We start from the raw sequence: 25,874 nt of genomic DNA, 5'->3' as shown, positions 1-25,874 counted from the left end.
GGAAAATCTCTGCTGCACTAAATGGAACTGAACCTTTATTAGTATGACTGGTAACAGCTAAGTTGACCCAACTATTTCACGTCAAAAAAAAGATCTCTATATTGACTTCTTAAGCCTCTAGGTGACATTGAAGGTTCCTTGATCAGCATAGAAGGGTTGAAGTATTTTAAATCACTGGTTCCTAAACTTACCCCCAAATCCATGTCCCATAATCTCAAGTATACCTTTTGACACAATGTTCCAAATGTCTGAAGTGATTTTAGACTGGATGTTGTTCAAGTATAAATGGATTGTGAGAATCTTTCCAATGAACGACGACCCGTACGCTTAAGGCAATCCAGACTTTTCTCGTCTGTTGTTCCCTGTTGCTGCCTCCTGAAGACCTCCAGCTCTCCAGAGAGGACCTCCTCTCCAACACTACAGTGTCACAGTACTTATTGATGCACTGTACCTTGATTCTTCTGTCTTTCTCTTTGCATAAAAGCGTCAGCTAAATAAACTAAATATAAACCTTCCCAAGTCTGGATGTTATTTAAGTCTCAGTGGATTCTTATAATATCTGTTAAATGTGAATATTTACATTGGTTTAGTCAGTTTTGCATCCATACTGCTGGACATTTAAACTACTAATCTCCATTTATCCAATGCTGGTGCACTCGTGCATTCATTTTAATTACTTTTTGAACATTTTATTCACTACCTACCTCACAGACAGACTTCCTAACTGCACAAGTTTCCGTGCTCTCTCACTTAAAACCGATTTTGTCGGTTTGTTTTTAGAAATCAAATTATTAAATTAACACTGTTCTACACATGATGAACCTTGGCAACAGCACAAGTCGGCTGCCTCTAGATGGGAATCACTAACCTCCCACGAGAAAAGGTTTATGGAGCATTAAACGGATTGCTTCCTGCGGACGTTAGGATGAATTCATGCCACGCTTTAATCATTTAATGTGTTTTTCAAATCATTATCTTGGTGTGAAACCGTGACTCACGACCGACTCATTGAAACAACTGGAAGTGTGTTTTCTTCAGGCTATTTCGAGCTTTAAATAATTGCACTGTTAGTCATAAATCTTTTAGAAAATAGGTACAAAGACGAAGTTGTGCCACTCGCAGGGTCTGAGAGCGTACGAGTAAAGTCACTGGAGTGGGCTGAGGAGGAAATGAGTTTCCTATTGTGTAACTTTCTGGTGAGGTTACAGTACCACCCACAGTCTTCATGCACCAAAACCCAACAATGTCAGAAGACTCCAAGCTCCAGTGAGGTGGTAACATCTCGTATTGTTACTCAATAAGTCCAAAATACAGACAGCAAAAATAGGCAGGGAAACAATAGCAGATAAAGTTTCAGGTTTATTCTCGGCACCGGTACAGACATCTATCCATTTATTGACACTGAAAAAGTGAATACTGTTCAAGTAGCTAACTTCATTGTAGGCAAACCTTATGAGCATCTTTATATACAGATAACTTTCCTGTCAGCGGTCTTTAATCGTTAATAAAATATGTTTTCCAGATAAATGAGGCTCTACAAAATTATCTATACTGTACACAGCCCATGTAGGCCTCCCTTCAGCTCAAATACTGTACAACAATGCACAAAAACACAGACGTGCACACACACACACTCACAGGAATCATTCGGGCGGTGTTAACCACAGTTCACACCATCGTAAGAAGGTTAGAGGTCGACCACCCTTCTCCCGCGCACACACACCACGACAGCTATAAATGACAAACGTTTCCACTCAAACCATCCACACAGTCTGAGTCACAACAGGGCTGGTTCACTAGAAAGTCAGATTTTAACCTTCTTCTTTTTTTGGGATTTACTGTAAGTCAAAATTGGCACGGCACCCTTTTAATCATGCCTCTTCTCTATACGACAGCCACAAATAAGAGGGTTTTCTATGTGACGTAATACGCCGCGGTGAACACTGTGGAGGTCCACGGCAATCAGGCACTTGTGGCGCACAACACAGCTGACCTTTAAGGTTTTTTTCTCCACATTACAAGTTACAATCTGATGACTGTCGTGGATTTTAAGGCAATATTTCTGCTGTTTTGAATGGAAACTGATCACTGATAAGTGATGTATTGGTTTATTTAAATTTAGATTACATTAGTTTAGATTTTATTAGTCAAAAACGCCTGAAACTGAGCAAACTCAACCTACATTTATAAAATATATACAGTATATAACTTATCACACACACACTGGACCTCCATGACGGCTCCAATCATTTGGATTCAGTCATCAACTGTTCTACTGTGAGTTTAATATCTAGCATGAAATAATGTGGGTTAAGTTCTGTTTACTAGCAGAGCAGAACCAGCAGTGTTGGCTCGGTTCTGTATAAAAAGGCTCTGTTCCCGTCCTCTGCACGCTGAGCTGGAGGGCACGGTGCTGAGCAGCTAGGTCAGGCTCAGAGCTCCGCTGGACCTTCATCAAAGCAGCAGTGACGCCGACCTCCAAATCAGTCTGGATAGAAAAACAGAGAGAGAGAGAGGCACACAGTTAGATCAGCTTTGTCCTGAGAAACTTTCCACATTTTGTCCCACATGTCCTGTCAGGTTGTGACACCCTTTTCCTGACAGCATAACCCTGAGATTTCATCAGAAACAGGTCGAGAACCGCGGGGACAGCAGGTTTTTGGGAAGCTGACACATTTCTGTTAGTATTTTTAGCCATTAATCGGTAAAAACATGAACATTATCTCTGATGATTGATGGATCAAGGCACCAACAAAAAAAAAGGAACCCTTTTCTTCTTCATAGAGCCACGAAAACTACATGTAAAGCAATTGTGGTTAAGTTCTGGTTTATTTATAGCTAAAGGTTTGATAGAAGTTGGTTTTATTCTAATAAAAACTTGTTTGAACCACCGGGAAGAAGAGGAGGAGGTTTTTCAGGCACGTGGTGTGGAGCCAATGTCGTGCCAGAACAGGAGCTGGGCAAGTGGGCAATGTAACTGGACTCAGCAGCCTCTATGGACATGATGACAGAGGTAAAGAGACCAAAGGGGATGCTGATGGAGGAAGCTAAGAAGAGGAAGAGAGGGAGAGTGAGCAGGAATTTGAAGGGCAAGAGTAAATCTGGGACTGACTTTTAGTTGTTGGTGAAATAAAAAGCTGAAAGTTGGACTGCTGCTAAAGTTTCTCACTTTCTCACAAGTTGCACCAATTACCTACTTTTACTCTTCATGGTATGAGCTGAAAGTTGGCAGAAAACAAAATCAATACTCTTTGTGTCCGCAGAAACGCCCAGTGAAAAGTGAAAGTTTCTCAAGGCAGAAATGTCACAACGTCACGGTCTGGGGTTGTAATTAACTTGATATAAACGCCCCCACACAAGAATGCAAAAATAAACACGGCAAGCACATGCACGTCTGAGTCCCCTAAAACACCCACTCGGGTCCAAAATAATGAAGCATTGCAGGAATTCCTCAGCCGTAATGAAATGCCTGCCACACCTCAATGTACATGTGGCAGCAATGTGAGTCATTTAACGTTGGCTTGGCTCACTTAGAGAAAAATCTATAGCTTTGAAGCTGAATCGACACGTGTAGCCTAAAAACTAATTAGAGCAAGAGCGACGAGTCAACTTAGGAAAAATCAATCGACACAGAAAACGATTCATTTGAAGCTTTTTGCAGAGCAGCAGGTGTATACATGTGTGCTCCTCTTCTCTCTGAGGAGAAATTCATGTGACCGTCCTCATGATTCGAAGGTCAGACTGTGTTTGTGTGTCGGACCGGATGTGGTCACTCCCCCTCACTTCCTGTGGTGCCACTGAAAACATTTACTTTCATGAATAAAAGCCTCTTATCTGTGGTTAACTTCTCGACCTTGTAGCTGTGGCACCGCAACACCCTATAGTCTGTACATCTCCACCCAGAAAAATGGAAATGGACACAAATAGACCAACAGGATTTTTACTGGAAGAACCTCAGACCTTCCCAGCCGTGATTGAAGCAGGCAGAGGCTGATTTACGCCCACCGATTCAGAAGAAACCACAAAACCCTCTGTGGCCAGCTCGCGGTTCAACCTTCAGCCGTAGACATCACAACTTTTCAGGCCATCAACTGTGGGTTCCTCTGCGGCTCAACATCTCAGATGCACTCGAGCTATTTGTCAACATCTAGTTCCACTTTCTGAGAGCTGCAACATGTGTTTCGGCTTTGATTGATACCCAAATTATAATTAACTCCTGAGTGACATCTGAGCATTGCAGATAGTTTTGGTTTTTACAGTATTTGCCCTGCTGTGTGATTTGTGCCACCACTTCAATACAAAATGACATTCAAGCCCCTGAAAGGTTTTTTTCTTAATTAGCTGCTTTCTCTAAGCAATGAGTTCTCCAAGAACACAAAACAATACATTGAATTTATGAGTTATTCTTCATTATTTCACATGAGAAATCTCTGTTTTTGTGTTTTTCCCACTGCTCTTCTTCATGGTTTGAAGTCGTCGGCATGCGTGAATGTATAACTCGTTTTTTTGTCTCGATTTTATGAAGTTTTAGGGCTTCAAAAAAAGTTTCAGAGAGACTTTAACAGGATTATTCATCCTAGTGTTGCAATACCAGCTGATCAGACTTCAATGCCTATGAAACATCTGTGGACCTGTGAAACCTCTGGGAGCAAGTGAGAAAATATTTTTGTTACTTGGATAAACCAAACTTTTAGCTGGAACTTTCATCATGTGTCACCGGTCAGTGTTGGTGTTAATACTCATTGTAGACGTGCAACCCTGCCAACAGTCTCTGTGAGCTATCATTAAAATGACAAAACGAATCAAATCGCCTCCAAATAAGGACTTCAGACGCTTTGCATCACAGCTCTCTCCCCTTAAAACAGCAATCTGAATCACGTCACAGTAAAAGCCTATGTTACTGGCACATCGCAGCCAGGCCAAGACTGGGAAATACAGTCTGTGTGTGTGTCTGTACAGTCGAGTGTGAGAAGGGGGTCTTGTTATCAACTGGGCAAGCTTTCAACTTCGGACTCTGTTCCTCCGTGTCACCGCTCCCTCCTCCAGGCCCCTAATTGTCTGTCTTCATCCACAGTCCGAGGGATTAGACAGAGAGAGAGGGCCTTTTCTTCTGGCTGCTAACTCAAGACAATCAGCACAACCACTTGTTATTCTGATCAGGATCCACGGAGTTGGAAAGCAAGGACACTCAGGAAAGGGAAGCAATGTGAAAAGTCTCAGAAAAAATGCTGAGAAAAATCTATTTTTTGCAGAGACCCAGCTGCGATCCATTCAGGATATCCCACGCTGAAATCTGACCACAGATACTTGAGCAAGATCTCGTCCAACACAACACTATCAATCACATGCAAATATAGTAATTGAGAGTTCCAAGACTGTCCCTAAGTTGTCTCATGATTTAGAGACGTGACTCTTAAATCAACAGCATGATTGAGGCCTTTGTTGTGTGCCACCGATGTGGGCGAATGTTGGTTTTGGAGCTTGCTGCGATCAGGCAACGAGGAATATAGGAATTAAGACGATGTGTCAGAGGGTTCGCATCTTTAAGGCGTTAGGAAAGAGGGCGTATGTGCCCTCTGCTTTCTTATCGCACAAGAAAACAAAGACAAGGAGGAAGTGAAGGGAAAAGGAAACTCATGAATCCTCTGACTGAGGTATATTTAGGAAACTCATTGTTCTGGAAGAACTTGTGGACTGTTTAGGAACCTTTATGGTCCATTAAGGTGAGACCGAAATATCAAATAATAACTGTGTTCATTGGGATTTCTCTGGTTGCAAGCTAAATTGGACGTTGCCAAATGGAGAGTAGCCGTGGGACCGTCCTGACCTTGAGAAACGAGCTCCAACTTTTTGTTTTTCTTCCTCTACGGCCATGACTTTTGTTTGGCACGTAGAAGCACCAACGTGAGCCCTGATTCTCCACAGTGGGCAGAATATTTATGATAGAGAGAGGGCGGGAAGTGGGCAGCAGTCCATGCACGCCACATTACGCTGGCAAAGCACGGTTTCCGCGACACCCGGAGAGAATTGTGGGAAAGGTGCCATAGGAGTCAAGGGGGTGCTGATGACACATGACTAAAGTGTCCACCCTGACACCTCTGTGTGGAAAGTAACTGTGAGCCCAGGGAGTTGCCCTTTACTGTCAGAGATATGTGAGGCTTTTCGTGGCTTGGTGACATTCATGCACCTACGCCACAACTTCTCCAGAACAAATAAAACAAGAGAATATTCTTTATATGTGTGTGTGTGTGTTTTGAAAGACCTTTTTGGATGCAATAGACCCATATTGTCGATGACAACGTTGCAATTTTGGTTTTGACTGTAGCATATTGTCTGCAACAGGGCCTACAGTTTGCTGCTGGGCACCACTGGGCTGCAGTTGAACGTCTGGTACTGTTAAATGTAGCTGTAGATTTGATCTTTTTTCAGGCTTTCTTCAAGCAAAGCTTTACAGTCTGGTTCTGAGCCTCGACTCTCATGTTTACGCCCCCCTCAGTTGATGTTTCCATATAGCACATTGGCCTAATCAAAGTTATCTTGCTTTTTTTAGATTGAAACGGCCATTTGACAATGACGTGCGAGATCACAGAGCATCTCTCCAAAGCTATCCTCCTCCTATCTATCCTACAAAACATCTCTACATTGGTCAGTAAGACTCTTATTTACGCGCCCAAAAGATTCAGTCCATGTTTGTGGCAATCTGATGAAGTTAAGTACGATATTTACTCTTATTTTAGCTCAGTTTTTGGTCTCCACCAACTTTCTATGAAGACATCTGACTTTTTAACCTGCTAAATATGGTAAATGTTCAGCAGCAGGTTGCTAAATTGGTCTTGTGTACAAAGTTGAGTGCCTGAGAACCGAAACAAGGAGCTGAAAGATGATACAAAGCTTTGCAGAGCTGAAGGGATGGGCGATAATTCATTGTGTTGTTGTTGTCACTACACGGGACCCTTTCATTTACTCCCAGCCATGTGATCCAGCAGCTTTAAGCACATCTTTTTCTGACAGGATTGTCTTCTCTGTGGTTTGGTTTGTCAGGGCTCAGGATGTTTTTTCTTTTTCTGTTTATGCAACCAGAAGAAATGTGAACAATTCATCATAATCACTGCAATGACTGGAGACACTCCAAACTTGGCAAGCACAAAAGGCCACAGGATAAACAACGCACTGCATATCAGCTGAATGTTTTTCTCCCATGATAGATATCCTGTAATAAAGCAAAGCAAAGACTGTATCATCTTGAAATGCTACTTCTTACTGGAATAAAGTGTTACTCTATAACATGAGGACTTCCTCAGAGAATCACCCACAGCTATAGCTACTGGGGCACTGAAACTGGCGAGGGGAAATCCACCTTGAGATCCTCCTATAACACGAGTTACAGTATTTCTGATGACATGCTCTGCTTTACTTTGTGCTTCCCAGAATGTCTCTGGAAAAACCACAAGAGGCATGCCCTTCATGCATACGGCTGCCACAGACACTGGTATTTCACTGTGGAAATCAAATTGTAATTAAATGACCCTAAAACCTGTAAATACATTTTGTAAAGTCATTCGAGATGAGTCGAACGTGGCCTGAAGGAGTAAAAGGTTGTGGCTTTTGTGGCATGTGAGAGCTGCAGAGTTCGGACTCACCGTCAGTGCAGATGAAGCACTTGCAGAGACAAACACACAAACACAGGAGGAGGACCGCCGCCACGCCGCACACCGAGAGGAGGATGACCATGGCCGGACCCACTACAGCACACAAACACACACATTTAAACACTGCTTATGTTTTTAAAGGTTTTACGACATCTGGACTAAACATGTTAGGTGATGCAGTAGGAGACAAAAATGAACGTATGCTGCATCAAAGCAGCCATAATTACCCGTGATGAAAATAGCTGAGAAAACACACAAGTGGAAAATAAAAGCCGTCTTTGTTCTGCACCAAAGGATGTGAAGGAGATTTTGACATTTTAAGACAGTACTGGTGGCTAGTTTCTCTCTCTCTCTCCCTTGAGGGTCAATAAAATCTTTACTTTATGAGTACCTGCAAAAATCACAAACAAACCCACTAATCCACGAACCACTGCTTAGTTATAAGAGTTTAGTTGTCTTATAGTTAAAGAGAGCAGATTTCTGCAGCCATATGTTGTTAAAAAGTTAATTTCTCTAAATCCTTTTTAAATAAAAAGGTGCTTTCACATATCGTGCCTAATTAGACATTCCTGCAGGACTGTGTGTTGGCGCTAATGCAATTCGGCGAAGAAGAATGTTGCAATCGTCATTTCCGATAACAACGTCCGTTGCTGAAACAGCAGGAAGTACCTCAAAGTGTACTAACGTAAGGTATCCGAATTAAGACACAGGTTCTGTTAAATTGTTTGAAGGTTAGAGGAGAAACGTCTGGTGAAACAACTCAAAGATATCAGTTATTTGTACGGGTTGGAAACCAACTTTATCTGAAACTATAGCTCGTAGGATGAAGTAGTAGAAGTAAAGTACTAGTACCTCAAAGTTTTACTTAAGTGCATCATTTATGTCGAAGGATCACTAACCATACTATTCATTTATTTATTTTATTTACCTCATTACTTCCTTCAAACTCGTCAGCTTAAACCTCTCACTGCTGATTGCTGATCTTTAAGTTTGCATATGCGCACATATTTATCATATTCTGTTTTTCTTGGATTTCCTCACACTGATTCCCAGCACAGCTCTTCGACTCATAAAACCCCCGTCAGAACGAGGCTTCCTCCTCACCGTTTGGGCTGAGGGACACCGTCAGAGGTTTCTTCAGACCCGGGTGGTGCACGATGCACTTGACGGACAGCTTGTCGAGCAGCCCCGATTGGAAGAGCAGCGTGCTCGTCACTATGGTGGTGCCGTCGCCCTGGTCGTAGGCAGAAGAAATGGGCGGTCCAAGAGTCCGGTTGTCTCCGACGACGTTCCAGACGATCTCTGCGGCCGGTCGGGACTGAGCGGTGCAGTTTGCCTCGGTGACTCCTGGGGACGAGGTCGCATGGCTCAGCTCTGGTTTAGGTAACACTGGAAAGACGAGAGAGAGGAAAAATTGTGTTTATTAATATTATAATTATATCATCTTATGAATATGTATCCTTCTTGATACAGGCAACAGAAAGCAGAGATTTGTTCCTTTGCCTTGATAATGGAGATGGAGACACATCGCCTGTCAATCTGCCCCGAGGACACAATGACACAAGTTGTCAGAAAACAGAGGCCAAGCAGCTTTTTTACGAACTCTGTGTGTTTGTGTTTGTGTGTGTGGATCTGTAAAGACAAAGCTTGTTTAGCAGAGCATAGAAAACACACACACACACACACACACACACACACACACACACACACTGAAGGCCTTGTGTCTAGGGAAACAGTTGAACCACTCATCCTCTGGGCTTTCTCCCAGAATTAATCACCCCTTTCCCTTCCTCGGTGACACCCCTCCCTCTGTCGACATTATCACACAGGCAGGAAGATCAACAGCCACTGGCTCACACTCCTGGTTTGCTCACGACTTCTCAGAAAAATCTGAGATGTTACACTCCTTTCGGGTTGCACGCCGCTGGCACAGCAAGTCGGGGTTAAGTGCTGGCGAGGGAATCGAAAGCGCCGACACACAAAAGCGGGTCAGAACAGTAGCTTAACAACTGGAGAGTAAATCTCAACTCGGGGCTATGTTTATACACAACGCTTCCCTTTCCTTTCCTGAGCTATGTCAGACACACACAGACACACACACACACACACACACACACACTTCCGTTTAGCCTACAGCATATTTCCAGTCCACTATGTGTCGAGATCTTTGGAAACTAATCCGCTGTACAGAGTGAAAGCATGCGGTCCTTCTAAAGGTCCAGGCAGGCGTAAATAAAAAAAATAAATCAACATTAAATAATAAAGTTACACCTGTAAAAACTGCAGTTCCTCTAACGTCCACTTGAGGCTGGCTCCAGAAGTGAGTCAGTCTCCATAAGTCCCCATGTTTCACAGCAGAAATAAACATGTTTACAGCCTGGTACAAAAAACAGTTTTGGTCTCTGTAGCTAATTTCCCCGTTCATGACAACTGTACTGAGGGTGAATTTATATACAACTCACCTGTTCACATTATATTAAGGCTTAAAGTTATGCAGGATTAAGAGCGTGGACGCTTTGATTGACAGGTAGGTGCTGTTACAGGTGGCTTTTTGAGCAGCCAGGCCTCAGGTCGGTTAGAGGACTGAGCTTCAAAATGGTCTGGACATCATCCGAGGGAAGCCAGAGCTCAGTGACATCCTGGTAGCATAATTTTTTCCCAGAAAATGACATCAAGGAGTCGTGGAGCGAATCAAAAACGTTTCGACGTTGCTCTTTCTTTATCTGACTTCAGAACAATGTCTGGAAATACTTTAGTCACCTAAATGGATGATCCAAAATGGAAACGGGAAATAGGAAAGAGACGGCGCTCACCATAAACAGACAGGCAGGCGGTGGCCTTCATAGTGCCGTCTGGATATGTGTGGAACTCGCAGGTGTAGCACGCCTCGTCCTCCGTCTTCACCTGCTGGATGGTCAGCTGGGTGTCGCCCAGGCTTCGGCTCAAACTAACCCGACCCACGAACTGATCCGCCATGCTCTGGTGGCCGTGCTTGGCGTAGGAGGCCACGGTGGTGGTGTCGCCTTGTTCGGCCGTCTTCCTCCACAGCACCTGTTGGACCCTCTCGGGGAGGCTGTACCAGCAGGAGAGGGTGGCGGGGTGCCCGCTCACGGCCGTCTTGTTGCCATCCAGGTGCACTTTACCTGGGGCAAAGGAAAAGCTGCGGTTATGAAAATGAAGACGCAATGTGGCCTGACTTGTGTGCAGAAGCTGTGGAAAGAGAAGGAGTCACAAAAATGTGTATGTGCATGTTTAATTGTAACAACAGGAAGCGCCAAGGGTAGCCGGGTGGGTGGTCTTTCTCTTTCTCTCCTGCTGGTTTGGGACCTGAACCAAAGAAATCTACTTCCTGTCTCCTAAGAGGTCTAGTAAGAAAAAAGCAAACACTCTCTGCAAAACCAAAGTTTTATCTTTGCGGAAAAAAGAACAACAGTTCCAGTGCTGCACCCAAACAAACATGAAAACTGAATTAAGGAGCTGATAAGCTGTGATCTTTCATGGTGGACTAACCAGTGACGCTGACGCACGTCTTGCCTTCTTGCTGACCCGTGGGGTAAACGTCAAAGATGCAGCGATAACAGCCCTCGTCATTGGGCCGAACCTTCCTGATGGTGATGTAGCTGGCGTCGTTGTGCGAGGCGTTGAGCTGCACGTTGGGGTCTTGATGGCTCACACGGACCGGGACGCTCTGCTCGTACGCCAGGAGGATCTTGTTGTGCCTGTTGTACCAGCGCACTTGCTTGACTTTGTCGTTCGGTGCCGTGGTGATGTTGCAGCTGAGGAGGAGGGGAAGACCTGCCTCTGCATTCAGATGGTCAAGAGCGATGACTTCACCTGAGTTCAAAGACATTAAAATCCAATTAAGACTTTGCCAAAATGCAATGGAAGTACCAAGACAACAACATACAAACATTATGTTAATTTAGAGGAAGTAACAAGATAAATCTGAGAGTTTGGGAGATGATTATTGAGTAAGGCTTTTATGTGAAATATTTAATATTTTTACCTTTTTGGGCCTCAGACACTTGTCAAAATGAGACAGTCTGAGAAGTTTAAAGGGGAAAATGTATTTTGTGGAAGTGTTAACACGACAAGAAGCTCCAACTAGGCACTTCTTTGTCAGAGTTCAGAAGCCAAACAAGCTTAGAAACCACATTTTATGATGCTGTAAGTTGTTAATATTTAAATAAATCATCAGTCCAGCTTCCCTTCTTTGTTGCATCATCCCTACGTTGGGTTTTCACAAGAAGATTGAATTAAATTTATGACCACTAGAGATTTCATTTTTTAAAAGCACTGCTTTAATTGTTGTTGTTTTTCATGCAAAATCTTGTCACCGTGTCTTTCTCAAATGTTGTGTGGTAGAAGTATGAAGTTACTTCCAATCACTGTCAAGATTGTGTGCATGCATAACGTACCTTGAGTTCTGAAAACAGCCGTCCCGACTATCCAGAGCAGCAGACACAGGGGCAGGGCAGGTCCACACATCGCACACTGAAGCACGGTTACCCAGTATCACATCCAGGCTGCAGCTGCAAACACAAAACACCATCAGAGAGTCCAATCCTCTAAACTGCAGCAAAAAAACAAGCGTGAATGAGGAGGCTGTGATGCAGATGTACCCTCTGTCAGCTGTCCAGTGTTGTGACTTGTTGAGCTGCTGTTGGTCAGCACAGTCGTAGCTGCATCTTACTGGTCTGCTGTCACGGGGAAACATGAAGCCAGAGGATGACATTAACAATGACAGCATCATCTCATCATCATCAACAGAGATCACACTCTTCTTTGGGACTTTTAAGCATCTGATGCTAGTCTAGAAAGTCGGGAAACATCACCTGTGGTCTAAATTTCATGTTAATGCACAGCATGCACTCTAACTGGGTAAACACAAGATCGTCAGGCAACAAAACAAGCTGCCACTTTGACGTCTAGACCGCGGCAACCCTGGGATTTCAAAATCGGTACCTGAAATCCAACCACAAGGCAATTATAGTGCTCAGATGATGATGATGACGTGGAGACATTAGTCATCAAGGTGAGCACAACATGAGAGTGAGACACAAGACAATGAAAGAGGTGCCTATAAATCTATATCCCGGACAAAAAGGTGGGCACAGCGGGGACCTCGCCTTTGATCTGACTCTACAAGTGGACTGTGTCTGGAAAGAGAAACCCGCTTAAACCACAAGACAGACCAGGTCCAGACCTCTAGAGCTTTATGGGCGTTATTTGCTCTTTTACAGTGCCAAACATCTGGCTTCAAACATGCAGCCTGCTCCTGTTGGGCAACACTTAAATCACAAAAAGCGCCACTGATGTTTGCCACAGTGGGCTGTTATACTGGCCACAGTGAATCAGGTTCAATCAATCATCTTTTAATGGGAAACTCTAATGTGAGCTTCAAGGAGTTTGTTGCTTCTTCTTTGGAGGTCACACACTAGCAGAACTTATCCAGGTGAGCTGGCAACCTAAAATCATAAACTCTAGATCCAGATGTGTGCTTAACATTTTCACCAGATGTGATATGATTTCTTAAACAGACAAGCTGAAAAAAAACTTCCCCACATGTCTGATCCTTTAAAGCAAGAAGGGGGGGAAAAATAAGCCAATTTTGCGGATGTAAATCTGGCAGGTTTAACACATGAAATCATTAAAAAAAAAAAAGATAAAAACTGAACAGAAAAGTTACATGTAATAGTTACAATCTAAAATGTGAATGTGAAAAATATGAAGTGCGGTTCAGAAATGTTTCTAGAAAAGGTCAAAGTTAAGTAAATAAAAGTTAAAAGTGATTTCTAAGAGAGCAAAACTTCACAAACCGTGTGTTGTCAATCCGGGATTAACTGATAAACTAAACTAAAAAATAAAACAAAAAACAAACAAACTCGTCTTTCATGATAAAAAGACATCGAACTCACCCACTGACCGATGATAGTCCACAACAGACAGGACTGGAGATGCTCTCCGTGCTCCAGGTGATGTTAAACTGGCGCACACTAATCCGGCGTTCATTGATTTAAAACTTCGACTGAACTGTGTTGAGCTCCTGCTGCCTCGGTTTCAAATCCCTGATCCCTGGAAAGAGCCGCGACTCTTCCTGCGCACATGTTAGGAAAGCGCGACACCTAGTGGCCGTTTTATGCAACTGCTGCTAAAAAAATCTGAGATAGGAAGACGGTTTTTTTATTTGACATTTTTATTAAAATACATGTAAAACAAACAAAACAAATACATATATACATTTTTTTAGGACACTTCAATCAAACCACAGAACATCTGATTAGTCGATGACCCGCTCTACCTCCTGAGCCACAGCTGCCCCCCAATCACATCGCTATTAAAATAAACCACTATTTTGATTTTAAATGTGTCCATCTGATACAGGACTCATTCATCATTTATACTTTATGCATATGGTGTAATTTCATCATTCATTTAGTGTCGTAATTTAGTTTGTGTATTTAAAACGTTGAAAGAGAAGCAGCAGTATACTAAGATACGTGACGACAGAGAAGTGAAAGCAGCATGTAATTGTACCTGAACGAGAGAATGCCAAGAAGGCGCTGTATGTAAAGAGGTTACAATGTTCAAATGTTAAAAAGTATAAAAACATCCACATCTAATCACTGTGAGAATGAATCGTTGTGATTTTGTTATTCATGAACTGGGACTGTTCTGTGTTGCTCTGGAAGATGGAGGTTATACATTCAGCCTAAGTTTGTTAAAAAAAAAAAGTCACCAGATTTTGACTAATTTGTCTTGTAGGATTCTGTTGCTATATACTTTCATTTGTTGGAAAAAGCTGACACTTTACGGACGGAGATGATGTTTTAGGGCTGTTCCTTTTATGACGTTTCCCAGTAGACATCCGTTGCCTTACGTGCTCGTTCACCTGCTGCATTAAAGGTGTTTTTTGCCTTCAGATAAAAAAAGAAACAATACATCAGATTTTGCAAAGAAGCAATATATAGATAAATATGCACAAGTGAAAAGTGAATAAAATTCTTACTCGTGAGGGTGTTCGGTTGGTTTTTGTGGTGTCTTAGTCGCCTCAGAGTCTTTGTGTGACGAACTGAAGGATTGAAGGAAAAAATATTTATCGGTTATTTATTGATGGTTGTCTGAAAAGATCTCAATCAATCATTAACATATCAACTGTGAGAGATGTTGAGCTGAAAGTTAAAAGTTACCTGTGTCGTCGTTTTCGTAGAAACAGGACGGTGATGACAGCAAGACAAATAAAGGCTAATACCACAAACAACACGATGATCCAAGTGAAATCTGTGAGAACAGAAGAATATTAGTGACATGAAACACTCTGTTTCATACAGATCATAGAACTTATATCAACTTAAGACCATGTAAAGGTTCACTTACAGTGATCGCCGTCATCAGACTTCAGAGCTGCAAACAGAAAGCCAAACATCAGAATCATAAAGTAACTATCAATCTATGAATCTGCAGCTTTGGAAGTGTTTCTCACCATCAGCAGACGACTGTTTGACCTCAGGAATCATCATCAACACCTCTTTCTGAGGACCAGAGAGCACTCGTACTGCACATCCAACCTGTGTGCGGTCATCATGGAAACCAGACAGCACAGCTGTAGAGGTGACAGTGACTGTACTGTTGGTGTTGGTGACACTGACAGAGCTGTAGTTTGACAGGTGGAGGTCTTGTTGCAGGACTCTTAATGTTACTGTGGGAGCAGGTCGACCTGTGGCCGAGCAGGACACAACTGCCTCTTCAGCAGAGTTTGACTCTACATGTAGGACGGGTTCATGCAGCTCTGCAGAGAAAACATAAGCGTTACATATTTCTCACCTGTGTTTGTACCTGGAGCATGAAGTCAGATATTGTGAGAACAGACGTCACTGTGGCATGAAAATGACTTTTAAATCTGTGTTTGTACACAGACACACTGGGCTGGTAGACCTATATAACTTTTGACCAGAAGATGTCGCTCTACAATAAGAAACAAACTGATAACATTTACTACACACAGAGATTTCATACTGTGAATGATAAGTTAGCCTTATCATCACTTCCTCGAGAGCTGAATGGGGCGGCACCAACTCCGGCTGTCCAATCCGAGGCGCTGACTTATTTAAACTTGCCTCTTGGTGTTACACTTGAATGATACTGCATGCACTAACCTGTTTTTGGCTCAGGTACTTTGTTAGATAGCTGGGGACTTGGCCAGGTATAGATAATTTGCATACACATGGATATTTCTGTTTAGAAACACTTGTTTAGGGGTGTTATTTGGATAGATAGATAGTTATTTCTTTGATTTGAACAGGATGCACTCACCCTTTGTTTCCCTTACACTCTGCCTCACCTCTTTTTATAAATCATTAATCCGGTCAATAAAAAAAACTTTGGTTTTACGTTACTTGCTTTTCCCTCCACAAGCTGGGTCACTAAACCACAACAAAAAAAACACCATGTTGTTTATACATGATGTAGTGGAAGTGGTCACTATAGTAACTTACTATAATAAGACATGCATCACAGTTCTTACCATAGAGTCTGAGGCAGGTTGAAACTTTGAGAGCGCCTTCAGGATAAGTGTTAAACATGCAGCGATAGCATCCTTCATCCTGCTCCGTCACCCTCCTGAACACGATGGAGCAGTTCTGCAGCCCAGCATCTTTGAACTCCACCTTATCCCTGAAGTCAGCGTTCACTCTTTGGCCGTAGTATTTGTTGAAGGTGGCAACGTTCCTCTCGCCCTCAGGTGAAAGTTTCTGCCAGGTGACCTGAAGGACATCTTTAGACTGAACCAGCCGACAGTTTAAGCAGGCTTCGTTTCCAACACTTACCATCACAGTGTGCTGTGTTTGGATCAGAGCTGGGAGACCTGCAGGAAAACACATGCATTATTTTTCATTTTCATGCACCGACAATAGGTATTAATACGTTTGAAGGAGGAACATCTGGTTTCCAGATGTGAAAGCTAAAAGAAAATCTGGATTAGTCTGACTAGACCATCTGGACTCTTTCATTTTCAGTCTTCTCTGAGAAGTCAGAAATGATTCTTCTGCAAGTAAATAACTATAATTTGACGTCTTCATTAAGAAATAATGATGTGCTTAGAAATTCATGCATAACAATAACAATTATATTTTATATGTCTTATTTTGGTCAAAGAACTTCTACATAGTGCTGTATTAACCAATGCTGTAGCTGTAACGTGCGATTTCAACCGCCTAAAACGTCACACGATCACGCAGCTGCAACAAACACGCTTAAGAAATAAATTAAATGTGACATGTATCATGTTTTTCTCACCTTTATGGAAGAATCCAAACAAATAAAGCAGATATAAAACCGCATGGTGCGTCATCTTGTCTGCTGAAGTTTGAATGTACCGCCAACACGAGGAAGAGGAGGAGGAGGAGGAGGAGCTCCAGGAGGTAACACAGCCGGCCCTGTCCTCCAGGGGGCGCCAGGACTGTTTCCAGGTAAGAGGTCACGTGGGCTGTGTCATATAAACACCTGTTTGCCAACCAAACCTAACAAATAAACACATTTTTTTAACGGTTTTGTTGATCTCTACAACTTTAAATCACCAAAATAAGAGCCTGCCTGTTAAATCCAAAATCCAGAGTTTTGATTTCCAACCAACCAAAGTTGTTAAAAGTTTTTTTTTTTTTACACACAACTTCACCCATTGTACTGCACCAACAGAACATACTGAAGAAGGTGCATCAGCTAACCAACTTACATGACAGATGTTGACATCTGGAAACAGCCCCATACACAAAGTTTCCTTTCAGGAAGCCCCTCTACTCGTGGTTGGCGGATCGGTCTAAAATATTAATACTATAGTATATATATAGATGATAATAGTTTAGGTTAACTGTCAAAGGACCATGAGTATTTCTATATTTGCATATTGATGATGCATTCACTTCATAAATTATGACACATTGCTCTCCCCTACACAAAAGTAATACTGGCCCCGGGTTTACTTGCAGCGATGCAGCGTGTTGAGTGGGGTGCAAGTGTCTCTCTGTGTGTGAATGAGGACATTGATGTTGAAAACCACAAAGACAGACCGCAATGTCCTGTGCTTCATGCAGCCTCCTGCACTCTGCATCCACCTGCCCATTGTCACAGAGGAGCTGCAAACAAAATGTTTTGTGTGTAGGTGCTCTGAACTCAAAGGTGTTGTTTCCTGGATTCGGTTTCTCACAGAAGAAATTTTCACTTCTACATTGTTACAGCTCGATTTACAGGAATTCAAAAGCACAAAATGGAGTGAGATCCACCATTATGAAGCAATAGATCAGATGTTGTCATTGTAAAAAATCTTTATTTCAAAGCCATTAAAAGAGAATATACTGCACATGACAACAAAGCACTGACACACAAATCAGACAAATGAATAATATGACGTGTGTTGATAATAATCGTAGCTCTAATGTCTAAAGATTTAACTCGAGGCACAGACATTACTACTTTTCATTTTCATAGATGTCACTGATGGGAGGAGGGCTCTGGGTTTGGATCTGGTGTGTCCCTGGATCTTCCTGCACAATGGAAACATCATGAGAATGTAAAGTTTAAATGTTCTTTATGACATATTTACTTTGATTGCATTGTGGTATTGTGTTTGTCAGACTAGACCTTCAGCAGGAAAATTCTCACCTTTACATCCACGTTTTGATGTGACGCATATAATTATCACGATAAGGATAAAGACTCCGACTCCAGCAGCATGGTACGGGACACATTGAGGGAGGTAAGCACTGAGATTGTTCTGCATTGTTGGGCTCTCTGCAAGACATTCGACTCAGCTTTAGAGAAACATTTGAAAAGTGTACTTTTATGCCACACAATGCATGCAAGTGAAACAGTGATATCACTGTGAGAGAGCAAAGTTTTCTTACGTGGTTCAGAAGTTGTAGCCGTGGTGAGTTCAAACATTGAGACTTCTGATTTACAACAAAAGATTAATAAGAAGAAATTAATAATTCAGTAGCAGTAAGAAAGAGTTTCTGTACAATTCAGTATAGATGTAGAATGCAGAAAAGATCACTCACCATGGACAGAGACGTTGATGCAGTGACTCACGCTGTCTCCAGCATGACATAAATACACACCTGAGTCACTTTTGAGTACGTTTTGGAAGATCAAATATGATATTCCTTCTCCGGCTTTTAAAGTTTTCCACTCTGTCTTAATGTGACTGTCACTGCTGACATCGACAGGGAAGCCAGTCTTCTCAAGTTTATACCAGGAGACTGTTGGTGGTGAATTGTTGCAGAAAATAACGGTGCAGTTAATCCGAAGTTGTTCCCCAAGGGAAGTTTCATAAACTGTGTTGCGGCGTACTCTAAATTCAACTTCACAATCTGTATCTTCACCTGCAACATGAAAATAACCAAACATTAAAATTAGAAATGACTGGACAACTCATCCTGAAATAAATTAGATCACAAATTTTTATCATTTAAACAGAAGATTCTGGATTTTAGACCCATTTTACAACTTTACAAAACTTCATGAACCCTCCATGGTTCTTCTAAGTTTATTAATTTATCTCATGTATTTGACTTTTTGCTTTGTAAGAATTAAATTGATTTCCATGTTGAGTCTTTGGAGATCTGCTGTGTCAGGTATGATCAGTATATTTGAAACCTTTAACACCGCAAAACATTTATCTGATTCACATTTGTGAATACATTACATGTGAGAGAAACAAAGGCCGTAACTCAGACTGACCATGAGCGATGTAGATGGAATAATAAAAACTTACCATCAGCTTCCAAAATGAGGAGCAGCATCATCAAGATGAACACATGAGGAACGGTCAGGCAGCGGTTAAGTCTCATGGTGGAAACACTTCAAGGACCAGAGATCAGTTCTGTGAAACAACTTTGACAGCCAGCCTGCTTGATACCACAGAAAATGTGGTTCACTTTGCTTCCTGTTTTTACCGTGGTCTCTGGTCGATGTGCATTTCCATTACACCTTATGTTGTGGTCAGGCTGGAGGTAAAGTTACTTTAGGTATTTTAACCCTTACATATGCGTCCCAATTAGCAGAACCAAACTGTAAGTCAGTCCAGGAATCTAACGTCAGTCCAGGCCCAATGTCCACATTCACTCAATCCACAACAGACCATGTTTACTGTCAGCATTTTGTTGAAATATTTATTCAGTTTACACCAGTGACATTTATGTTCAGTTTAAAAATATATATGAGAAATAAAGGTGTTAAGTCCTTTCTAATCAGACACTGGATGACTACAAGCAAGCTCTGAAGTGTAGGGACAGTAAATTCAAGAGATGGGACAAATAGAATAAATAAAATAAAACTAAACTGAGTTGAGTTCCTGCTGTAAATGTAAATGTGAGAAAAGTTGGACCTCTAGTGGCCACATATAGAGCCCAACATCACAAGTCACATTTGCCTCAAGGGTTTTTACAGAACAATCAACACTCTTATAGCGACTAAAAACCAAAGCAGTCGCTGAGAGGCTAAGTGTGTTTGCTGATTGTCTGACGCGCTGTACTAACAAAATATCCGCTGAGATCAAAAAATGTGTTTAAGGATTTTATTAAAGAAGAAAAAACACAACCTTCTATAACGTGCTTAAAGTATGGAAAATCAATCACAGCGATCCAAAGGAAAGCCTCCCAATCACTCACCCTCTCTGTCTTTGTTACTACTGCAGCCGTGCCAAAGCACAGCTGAATATATTAACTATTTGTTACCGCCCCTATTCCCAGTTACTATGACATCAAAAATAACAACAAAACAAACAAAATATAACAACCAAAATAACCCAAATATGAACTACAAAATTATCTATGTACACATCATATATGCCTTCATGGCTTCTACAACTCTCTGTCCTTGATTCAGGCAAAGAAAAACTCCAACCCCCAAATAGTTTCAGTAAAACATTTAAAGTGTCCGATCTTATGTATAAAATACATTAAAATGTACATTTTACATTATTAAAAATATAGTTAACTGTACATGCCACGCAATCTGTGAAGAATGTGTGTTAATCGTTGTCATAACTGACAATTCAGTTTATGTGAAACAATGTAAAAAGAAACAACAAATGTATATCTATTTCATTTACATAAAAAACATTTAAAAAAAAAACATTAAAACAAATGGATGCAAATGTGATTTACATTACTGAAGTTATAAAACACTGTGTTGTGTTGTTCTGGAAGATGGATGTTATACATTCAGCGTAAGTTTGTTACAAATGTCACCAGATTTTGACGAATTTGTCTTGTAGGATTCTGTCGCTAAACTTTCATTTGATGAAAACAGATGCTTTACGCACGGAGATGATGTTTCAGTGTCGTTCCCTTTATGATGTTTCTCAGTAGACCATTGCCTTAGGTTCTCGTTCACCTGCTGCATTAAAGGTGTTTTGGGCCTTCAGATAAAAAAAGAAACAAGACATCAGATTTTGCAAAGAAGCAATATATAGATAAATATGCACAAGTGAAAAATGAATAAAATTCTTACTCGTGAGGGTGTTCGGTTGGTTTTTGTGGTGTCTTAGTCGCCTCAGAGTCTTTGTGTGACGAACTGAAGGATTGAAGGAAATAATATTTATCAGTTATTTATTGATGGTTGTCTGAAAAGATCTCAATCAATCATTAACATGTTAACTGTGAGAGATGTTGAGCTGAAAGTTCAAAGTTACCTGTGTCGTCGTTTTCGTAGAAGCAGGACGGTGATGACAGCAAGACAAATAAAGGCTAATACCACAAACAACACGATGATCCAAGTGAAATCTGTGAGAACAGAGGAATATTAGTGACATGAAACACTCTGTTTCATACAGATATACATAGGACATATCAATCAATCTATGAATCTGCAGCTTTGGAAGTGTTTCTCACCATCAGCAGACGACTGTTTGACCTCAGGAATCATCATCAACACCTCTTTCTGAGGACCAGAGAGCACTCGTACTGCACATCCAACCTGTGTGCGGTCATCATGGAAACCAGACAGCACAGCTGTAGAGGTGACAGTGACTGTACTGTTGGTGTTGGTGACACTGACAGAGCTGTAGTTTGACAGGTGGAGGTCTTGTTGCAGGACTCTTAATGTTACTGTGGGAGCAGGTCGACCTGTGGCCGAGCAGGACACAACTGCCTCTTCAGCAGAGTTTGACTCTACATGTAGGACGGGTTCATGCAGCTCTGCAGAGAAAACATATTTAACAAATGTCACATGAAGGAAGTCGTTACAAACACATCAACTTGTGACATGATGCTTTTTGTCCAGTATGTTAGTTTCTCACCGTAGACTTTGAGGCAGGTTCTACCAGTGAGAGCACCTTCAGGGTTGGAGTTGAACAAACAGGCATAGCATCCTTCATCCTGCTCCGTCACGTTCCTGATAACTATGGAGCTGTTCTGCAGTCCAGCATCTTTAAACTCCACTTTTTCTCTGAAGCCACGATTCACCTGACGACCAAAGTATTTGGTGGATGTTGCAACATTCTTCTCTCCCTCAGGTGAAAGTTTCTGCCAGGTGACTTGAAGAACTTCTTTATGTTGAGTCAGCCGACAGCTCAAACAAGCCTCATCTCCGACTGCTGCCATCACAGTGTGCTGTGTTTGTACCGGAGCTGCTTGACCTGCACGATGGAAATTTAAGAACATTTACTTAAACTGTGTCTGTGACACGCAATTTGTTCCCTAATTTTCAGTCTTTTGCACACCAACATATTTTTAGGCACAAAGCATCAAATGCACATCGACAGTTAATTACTAGATTTTCTTTCTTTCTTTATTCACACACACACAATATATTGACATCCAGTAAGTGTCAATAATTCAACTTAAAAAGAAGTTTATATACCTGTGTGTGAATCAGGTCTCCCGTAGTAGCTATCTAAAGCTTACTGAGGGAGGTGCACATGCAGAACAAAACAATACAATACACTACATAGAACATTAACAGACATTAGACGACAGACAACATGGTCCCCATACATACTGACAGTAGCTTTATCAGAGGTTGCAGCTCTCTATATAAGAAGTAATCAGTTTAATTTTCAGCTTTTTTTTGAAGGTGGAGATGGATTTCACCATTTTTAAACTCTCATCGAGCTCGTTCTAGATCTGCGGTCCCCTGCATGCAAGAGACAAGCTGGTACTTTTTAGTCTTCTTTTTTCCCCAGTGATTAGATGTTTATTTCTGGTATCATATGCATCCAGAGGCCCGCAAGCCGGAACCAGCACACATAGTCATGCATCGGGTTAGTTTTATGAATGATTTGATGCATCACACAGGCGTTATGATATAGATTGAAATCAGTCAACCGGAGAAGACCAAAGCGATGAAAGAGGTCTTGTGGGGGCATTGTATTCTGACCACGACACAGCTCGAATAATCTTTTTTTGAAGGCTTTCTTGTCAAGGCTAGAACTATGGCTTGAGCCCAAACGCACGACTCGGGCAAAGTGTGAAATAAACAAATCTGAAACTAAATAAAACAGGAAACCACAAGACAACATTGACACAAGCCAACCTAAACCTAACCAGCTTTCTTAGTCACACTCTTGGGTAAGTGTTGCACCAAATGACATTACAATAATTAATATGTGGTTCAAACAAAGGTTTGTATAGAGTGAGTAGTGCAGTTAAGGGTAGATGATGTCTTATTTTTTATTTTTATGTCTACTAGACTATAAAATCAACATTAACTTGGAATAAATTTCTGCACAATAATTAAGTCTACACTGAACACATAGGTAGTCTATGCAACATGCAACTACGATATGTCTTAATACCCTATAACATGAAATGTCTCACATGCACATTTCTAACGCTGGATGCTGCAAAACGTGACCTCAATTATTGAGGTCACGTTTTGCATATTGCATATATTATATGCATATAAAACGTGTAATATTTTCAATAAATTAAATCATGTCTTACCTTTTTTAAGGACAAAAAGCAGAATGAGGACTGCACCGTTCAACATGTTGTTTGTTCCTGACTTTGACTTTTGGCGGTCATGCTGATTGTATAAATTCAAATGTTGCAGCTGTTCTTTCCGCGGGGGAGTGTCAACACAAAAGTGATGTAAAAACAAATCCTGTTAGAAATATGAAGCTACAAATAATATAATTAGATTCTAATGAGTATTAAATAAGCCAATACTTTTATATAAATCATTATTTTTTATCTTAAAATGTAATATTAGCCCTCGTAATGTTCTACTGTCCCCTATAGTGAACCAACCCACACACTTTCGGTTTCATAAGTTGCTCTGAACAAAATTGTGTCAATATTTACACACTCGTTTTTGATGAATGTGCTCTTCAATAATCTGCTCCAAAACACATATTCGCTACAAATGTCTGTTTTTAGGCTATCAAAGTAAGGTTATAATAATTAATCCAAATCCTTATTTAACATCGTTAAATAAAGGAGATATGCAAACAAGTAAAAATTATAAATGAAATGAATCCTACACATTCATGTTACTATCCTGTTGCCAGCCTGTCTGAACGTTTTTGAACATGTCCAATTGAAAATGTGCTATATATTACAAACAAAGAAAAAAACAATAAAACTTTACATTGTACACTGAATATCAGCATTAGGAGTATAGTTACTCTCTAGAATAGCTTCTGCTCAACACTGTGGTTTGTCCTTCAATGAGGCAGCTACAAGTCAGTGATGAATCTGTCACCAAAACGCTCATTTATACAGAATGACATTCATAATACTATTAATTAATGACCCGAGCAACAGGAAGGAGTACAGGACTCCAATGTGTGCCATCTTCTGTCTGTACTACTACTACTACTACTACTACCACTACTACTACTACTACTACTACTACTACTACTACTACAGTACATGAAGTAGCAGAGGCTAAATCAGTGGCTCATAGCAGCAGAGCCAGTCGGCCATCAACTTGAGTAAACCTTAGCAAACAGAGACACCTAGTGGTCATTGATAAAACTACAGCTGAACGGAGTCATCTTTCCTTCAACTATTTTTTTACAGTTATTCTATGTATAACACATGTACAGTTATAAGCTTTGCTGTTTTATGGTCCTCCCTACAACACAACATATTTAATAAAACAACTACATATCCCACCAGCCTCCTGAAATATCAGTAGCACCAGCTCCATCACTGAAACTTATCATCTGTACATCCTGGCTGTATGATCAGCACAAAAAATGAGCAAAGATGAAGATTTTTGTGATTTCAGTCAGTCAGAGTTGACAGATGTTTTTTTCACAAGATAAACAAAAGACATTTTCCTGTTTTTACTGAAGAATTGCATATTTATTTGAAATGTAACACAGTCATCCTCCATGTAGGAACATCATGTCAATAGCAGTAACAGTCTACTGACTTAAATAACAAATTACAAAAACTCCTGGTGGGAGAATTAACATCACTAAATTTGATTTACATTTGTAGTCACAGCGTCACACTCTACCCACGGCTCTGTGATGAATGTCACATAGATCACGGTTCATTTTTCTACTGTATGTGTATAAACAGTTGCCGCTGACACCTTGTTGTCTGAGATGTAGTTTTTGGGAATTTGGGAGCATACAAGTTTAATCATACAAACTAACCAGCGGAAGGCCTCACATCATTATGTGCGACCTGTAGCTTTTCATTACCTCCGCATTTATCTCCATTGTGATCTCATTAGTTAGGACACTGTCAACTCAGTCTTCTTGCTGATATAACGATATGGCCCAGAAAAATAAGCATAAATCAACACAATGAATAATGGTAAAATCACCAGGCAACTAAAACATTTGCATAGGATTAAATAGTACAGAGAATTTGTAAAATGTGCCAATGTTAAGCATTTGCATAGAATATTTGCATAGAGATTGAAGCTATACCCTGTGATTCAAAAAGCTTTGGTTTTGCCCCCCTTTGCACTTTTTGTCCTTCCCCTTTACACCCATCTTTTGCCTACTGTTCTGTTTTTTCCCCCCCTTAATACTCTCACCGGTCACCCCATAGTCAAGTCTTCCTGCACGTTTTGAAGGCGTTCCTCACCTTTATGGGCCGTGTGCTCTCTTCCTTTTAGCAGCGTTTCTATGCTGTCTGATCTCCTGTCTGCAGACAGTGTTTGGCGCCCTTCTAGTTAAATAAACACAAAGTACCATCTATACCCACAATCACCAGCCCCCCTCTCCACGCAAACCGGTTTACTCTTCTGGGCGTTCAGGTTCGTTTG

The 25,874-nt window shown here is 41.2% G+C and overlaps 4 protein-coding genes across 9 annotated transcripts in view; all 4 read right to left on the bottom strand.

Annotated features, from left to right (window-relative positions):
- Window positions 1-1,341: 1,341 nt before the first annotated feature.
- Window positions 1,342-13,745, bottom strand: LOC104937623 (OX-2 membrane glycoprotein-like). Of its 4 annotated transcripts, none has more exons than XM_010753899.3 (8): window positions 13,568-13,745; window positions 12,272-12,349; window positions 12,068-12,181; window positions 11,160-11,483; window positions 10,463-10,792; window positions 8,754-9,038; window positions 7,641-7,742; window positions 1,342-2,488 (listed from the first exon to the last, which is right to left on the bottom strand). In XM_010753899.3, exons 3-8 carry the CDS (start codon window positions 12,135-12,137, stop codon window positions 2,484-2,486), a joined length of 1,116 nt encoding a protein of 371 aa, XP_010752201.3. In that variant the 5' UTR covers window positions 12,138-12,181; window positions 12,272-12,349; window positions 13,568-13,745; the 3' UTR covers window positions 1,342-2,483. The 4 variants fall into 4 exon arrangements, with proteins under 4 accessions (XP_010752201.3, XP_010752202.3, XP_027131874.1 ...); XM_010753900.3 differs by having other exon boundaries at window positions 12,272-12,346; XM_027276073.1 differs by having other exon boundaries at window positions 13,576-13,745.
- Window positions 13,746-13,879: 134 nt separating this feature from the next.
- Window positions 13,880-17,083, bottom strand: LOC104937633 (OX-2 membrane glycoprotein-like). 2 transcript variants are annotated; one of them, XM_010753909.3, is made up of 7 exons: window positions 16,944-17,083; window positions 16,174-16,512; window positions 15,133-15,438; window positions 15,027-15,053; window positions 14,840-14,930; window positions 14,659-14,721; window positions 13,880-14,566 (listed from the first exon to the last, which is right to left on the bottom strand). In XM_010753909.3, exons 1-7 carry the CDS (start codon window positions 16,996-16,998, stop codon window positions 14,425-14,427), a joined length of 1,023 nt encoding a protein of 340 aa, XP_010752211.2. In that variant the 5' UTR covers window positions 16,999-17,083; the 3' UTR covers window positions 13,880-14,424. The 2 variants fall into 2 exon arrangements, with proteins under 2 accessions (XP_010752211.2, XP_019116064.1); XM_019260519.2 differs by lacking the exon at window positions 15,027-15,053.
- Window positions 17,084-17,953: 870 nt separating this feature from the next.
- Window positions 17,954-19,623, bottom strand: LOC104937622 (B- and T-lymphocyte attenuator). The gene is made up of 5 exons (XM_019260520.2): window positions 19,417-19,623; window positions 18,701-19,024; window positions 18,548-18,592; window positions 18,306-18,434; window positions 17,954-18,187 (listed from the first exon to the last, which is right to left on the bottom strand). Exons 1-5 carry the CDS (start codon window positions 19,490-19,492, stop codon window positions 18,135-18,137), a joined length of 627 nt encoding a protein of 208 aa, XP_019116065.1. The 5' UTR covers window positions 19,493-19,623; the 3' UTR covers window positions 17,954-18,134.
- Window positions 19,624-20,292: 669 nt separating this feature from the next.
- The window catches only part of LOC109138880 (OX-2 membrane glycoprotein), a 10,280-nt gene continuing 4,698 nt past the window's right edge, over window positions 20,293-25,874 (bottom strand). Inside the window, exons 1-6 of one of the 2 annotated variants that reach the window (XM_027276080.1) lie at window positions 23,588-23,718; window positions 21,943-22,281; window positions 21,536-21,841; window positions 21,337-21,427; window positions 21,156-21,218; window positions 20,293-21,063 (exon numbers count right to left, since the gene is read on the bottom strand). In XM_027276080.1, coding sequence (XP_027131881.1) covers window positions 20,859-21,063; window positions 21,156-21,218; window positions 21,337-21,427; window positions 21,536-21,841; window positions 21,943-22,281; window positions 23,588-23,633 — 1,050 coding nt within the window. In that variant the 5' untranslated portion in view covers window positions 23,634-23,718 and the 3' untranslated portion in view covers window positions 20,293-20,858. Of the gene's footprint in view, window positions 21,064-21,155; window positions 21,219-21,336; window positions 21,428-21,535; window positions 21,842-21,942; window positions 22,282-23,587; window positions 23,719-25,874 lie in introns of those variants that run through there. The other variant, XM_027276078.1, reaches the window with a different exon arrangement.

The sequence above is a fragment of the Larimichthys crocea genome, unplaced genomic scaffold, assembly GCF_000972845.2.
Source record: "Larimichthys crocea isolate SSNF unplaced genomic scaffold, L_crocea_2.0 scaffold288, whole genome shotgun sequence".
Lineage (NCBI taxonomy): Eukaryota > Metazoa > Chordata > Actinopteri > Sciaenidae > Larimichthys > Larimichthys crocea.
This window is presented reverse-complemented; position numbering and strand designations above follow the sequence as displayed.

Bases quoted from the DNA above. Each gene is read 5' to 3' on its own strand.
- LOC104937623 (XM_010753899.3), bottom strand. From the start codon at position 12,137: ATGTGTGGACCTGCCCTGCCCCTGTGTCTGCTGCTCTGGATAGTCGGG. The intron at 10,793-11,159 runs GTTAGTCCACCA...CCTTTGCCCCAG, and splicing joins GACGTGCGTCAGCGTCACTG to GTAAAGTGCACCTGGATGGC. The intron at 7,743-8,753 runs GTGAGGAGGAAG...TGTGTGCTGTAG, and splicing joins GGTGTCCCTCAGCCCAAACG to TGGGTCCGGCCATGGTCATC.
- LOC104937633 (XM_010753909.3), bottom strand. From the start codon at position 16,998: ATGACGCACCATGCGGTTTTATATCTGCTTTATTTGTTTGGATTCTTC. The intron at 14,722-14,839 runs GTAACTTTTAAC...TCAATCCTTCAG, and splicing joins CTACGAAAACGACGACACAG to TTCGTCACACAAAGACTCTG. The intron at 14,567-14,658 runs GTAAGAATTTTA...TTTTATCTGAAG, and splicing joins CCAACCGAACACCCTCACGA to GCAAAAAACACCTTTAATGC.
- LOC104937622 (XM_019260520.2), bottom strand. From the start codon at position 19,492: ATGAGACTTAACCGCTGCCTGACCGTTCCTCATGTGTTCATCTTGATG. The intron at 18,593-18,700 runs GTGAGTGATCTT...GTTGTAAATCAG, and splicing joins CATCAACGTCTCTGTCCATG to AAGTCTCAATGTTTGAACTC. The intron at 18,435-18,547 runs GTAAGAAAACTT...AATGTCTTGCAG, and splicing joins GGCTACAACTTCTGAACCAC to AGAGCCCAACAATGCAGAAC.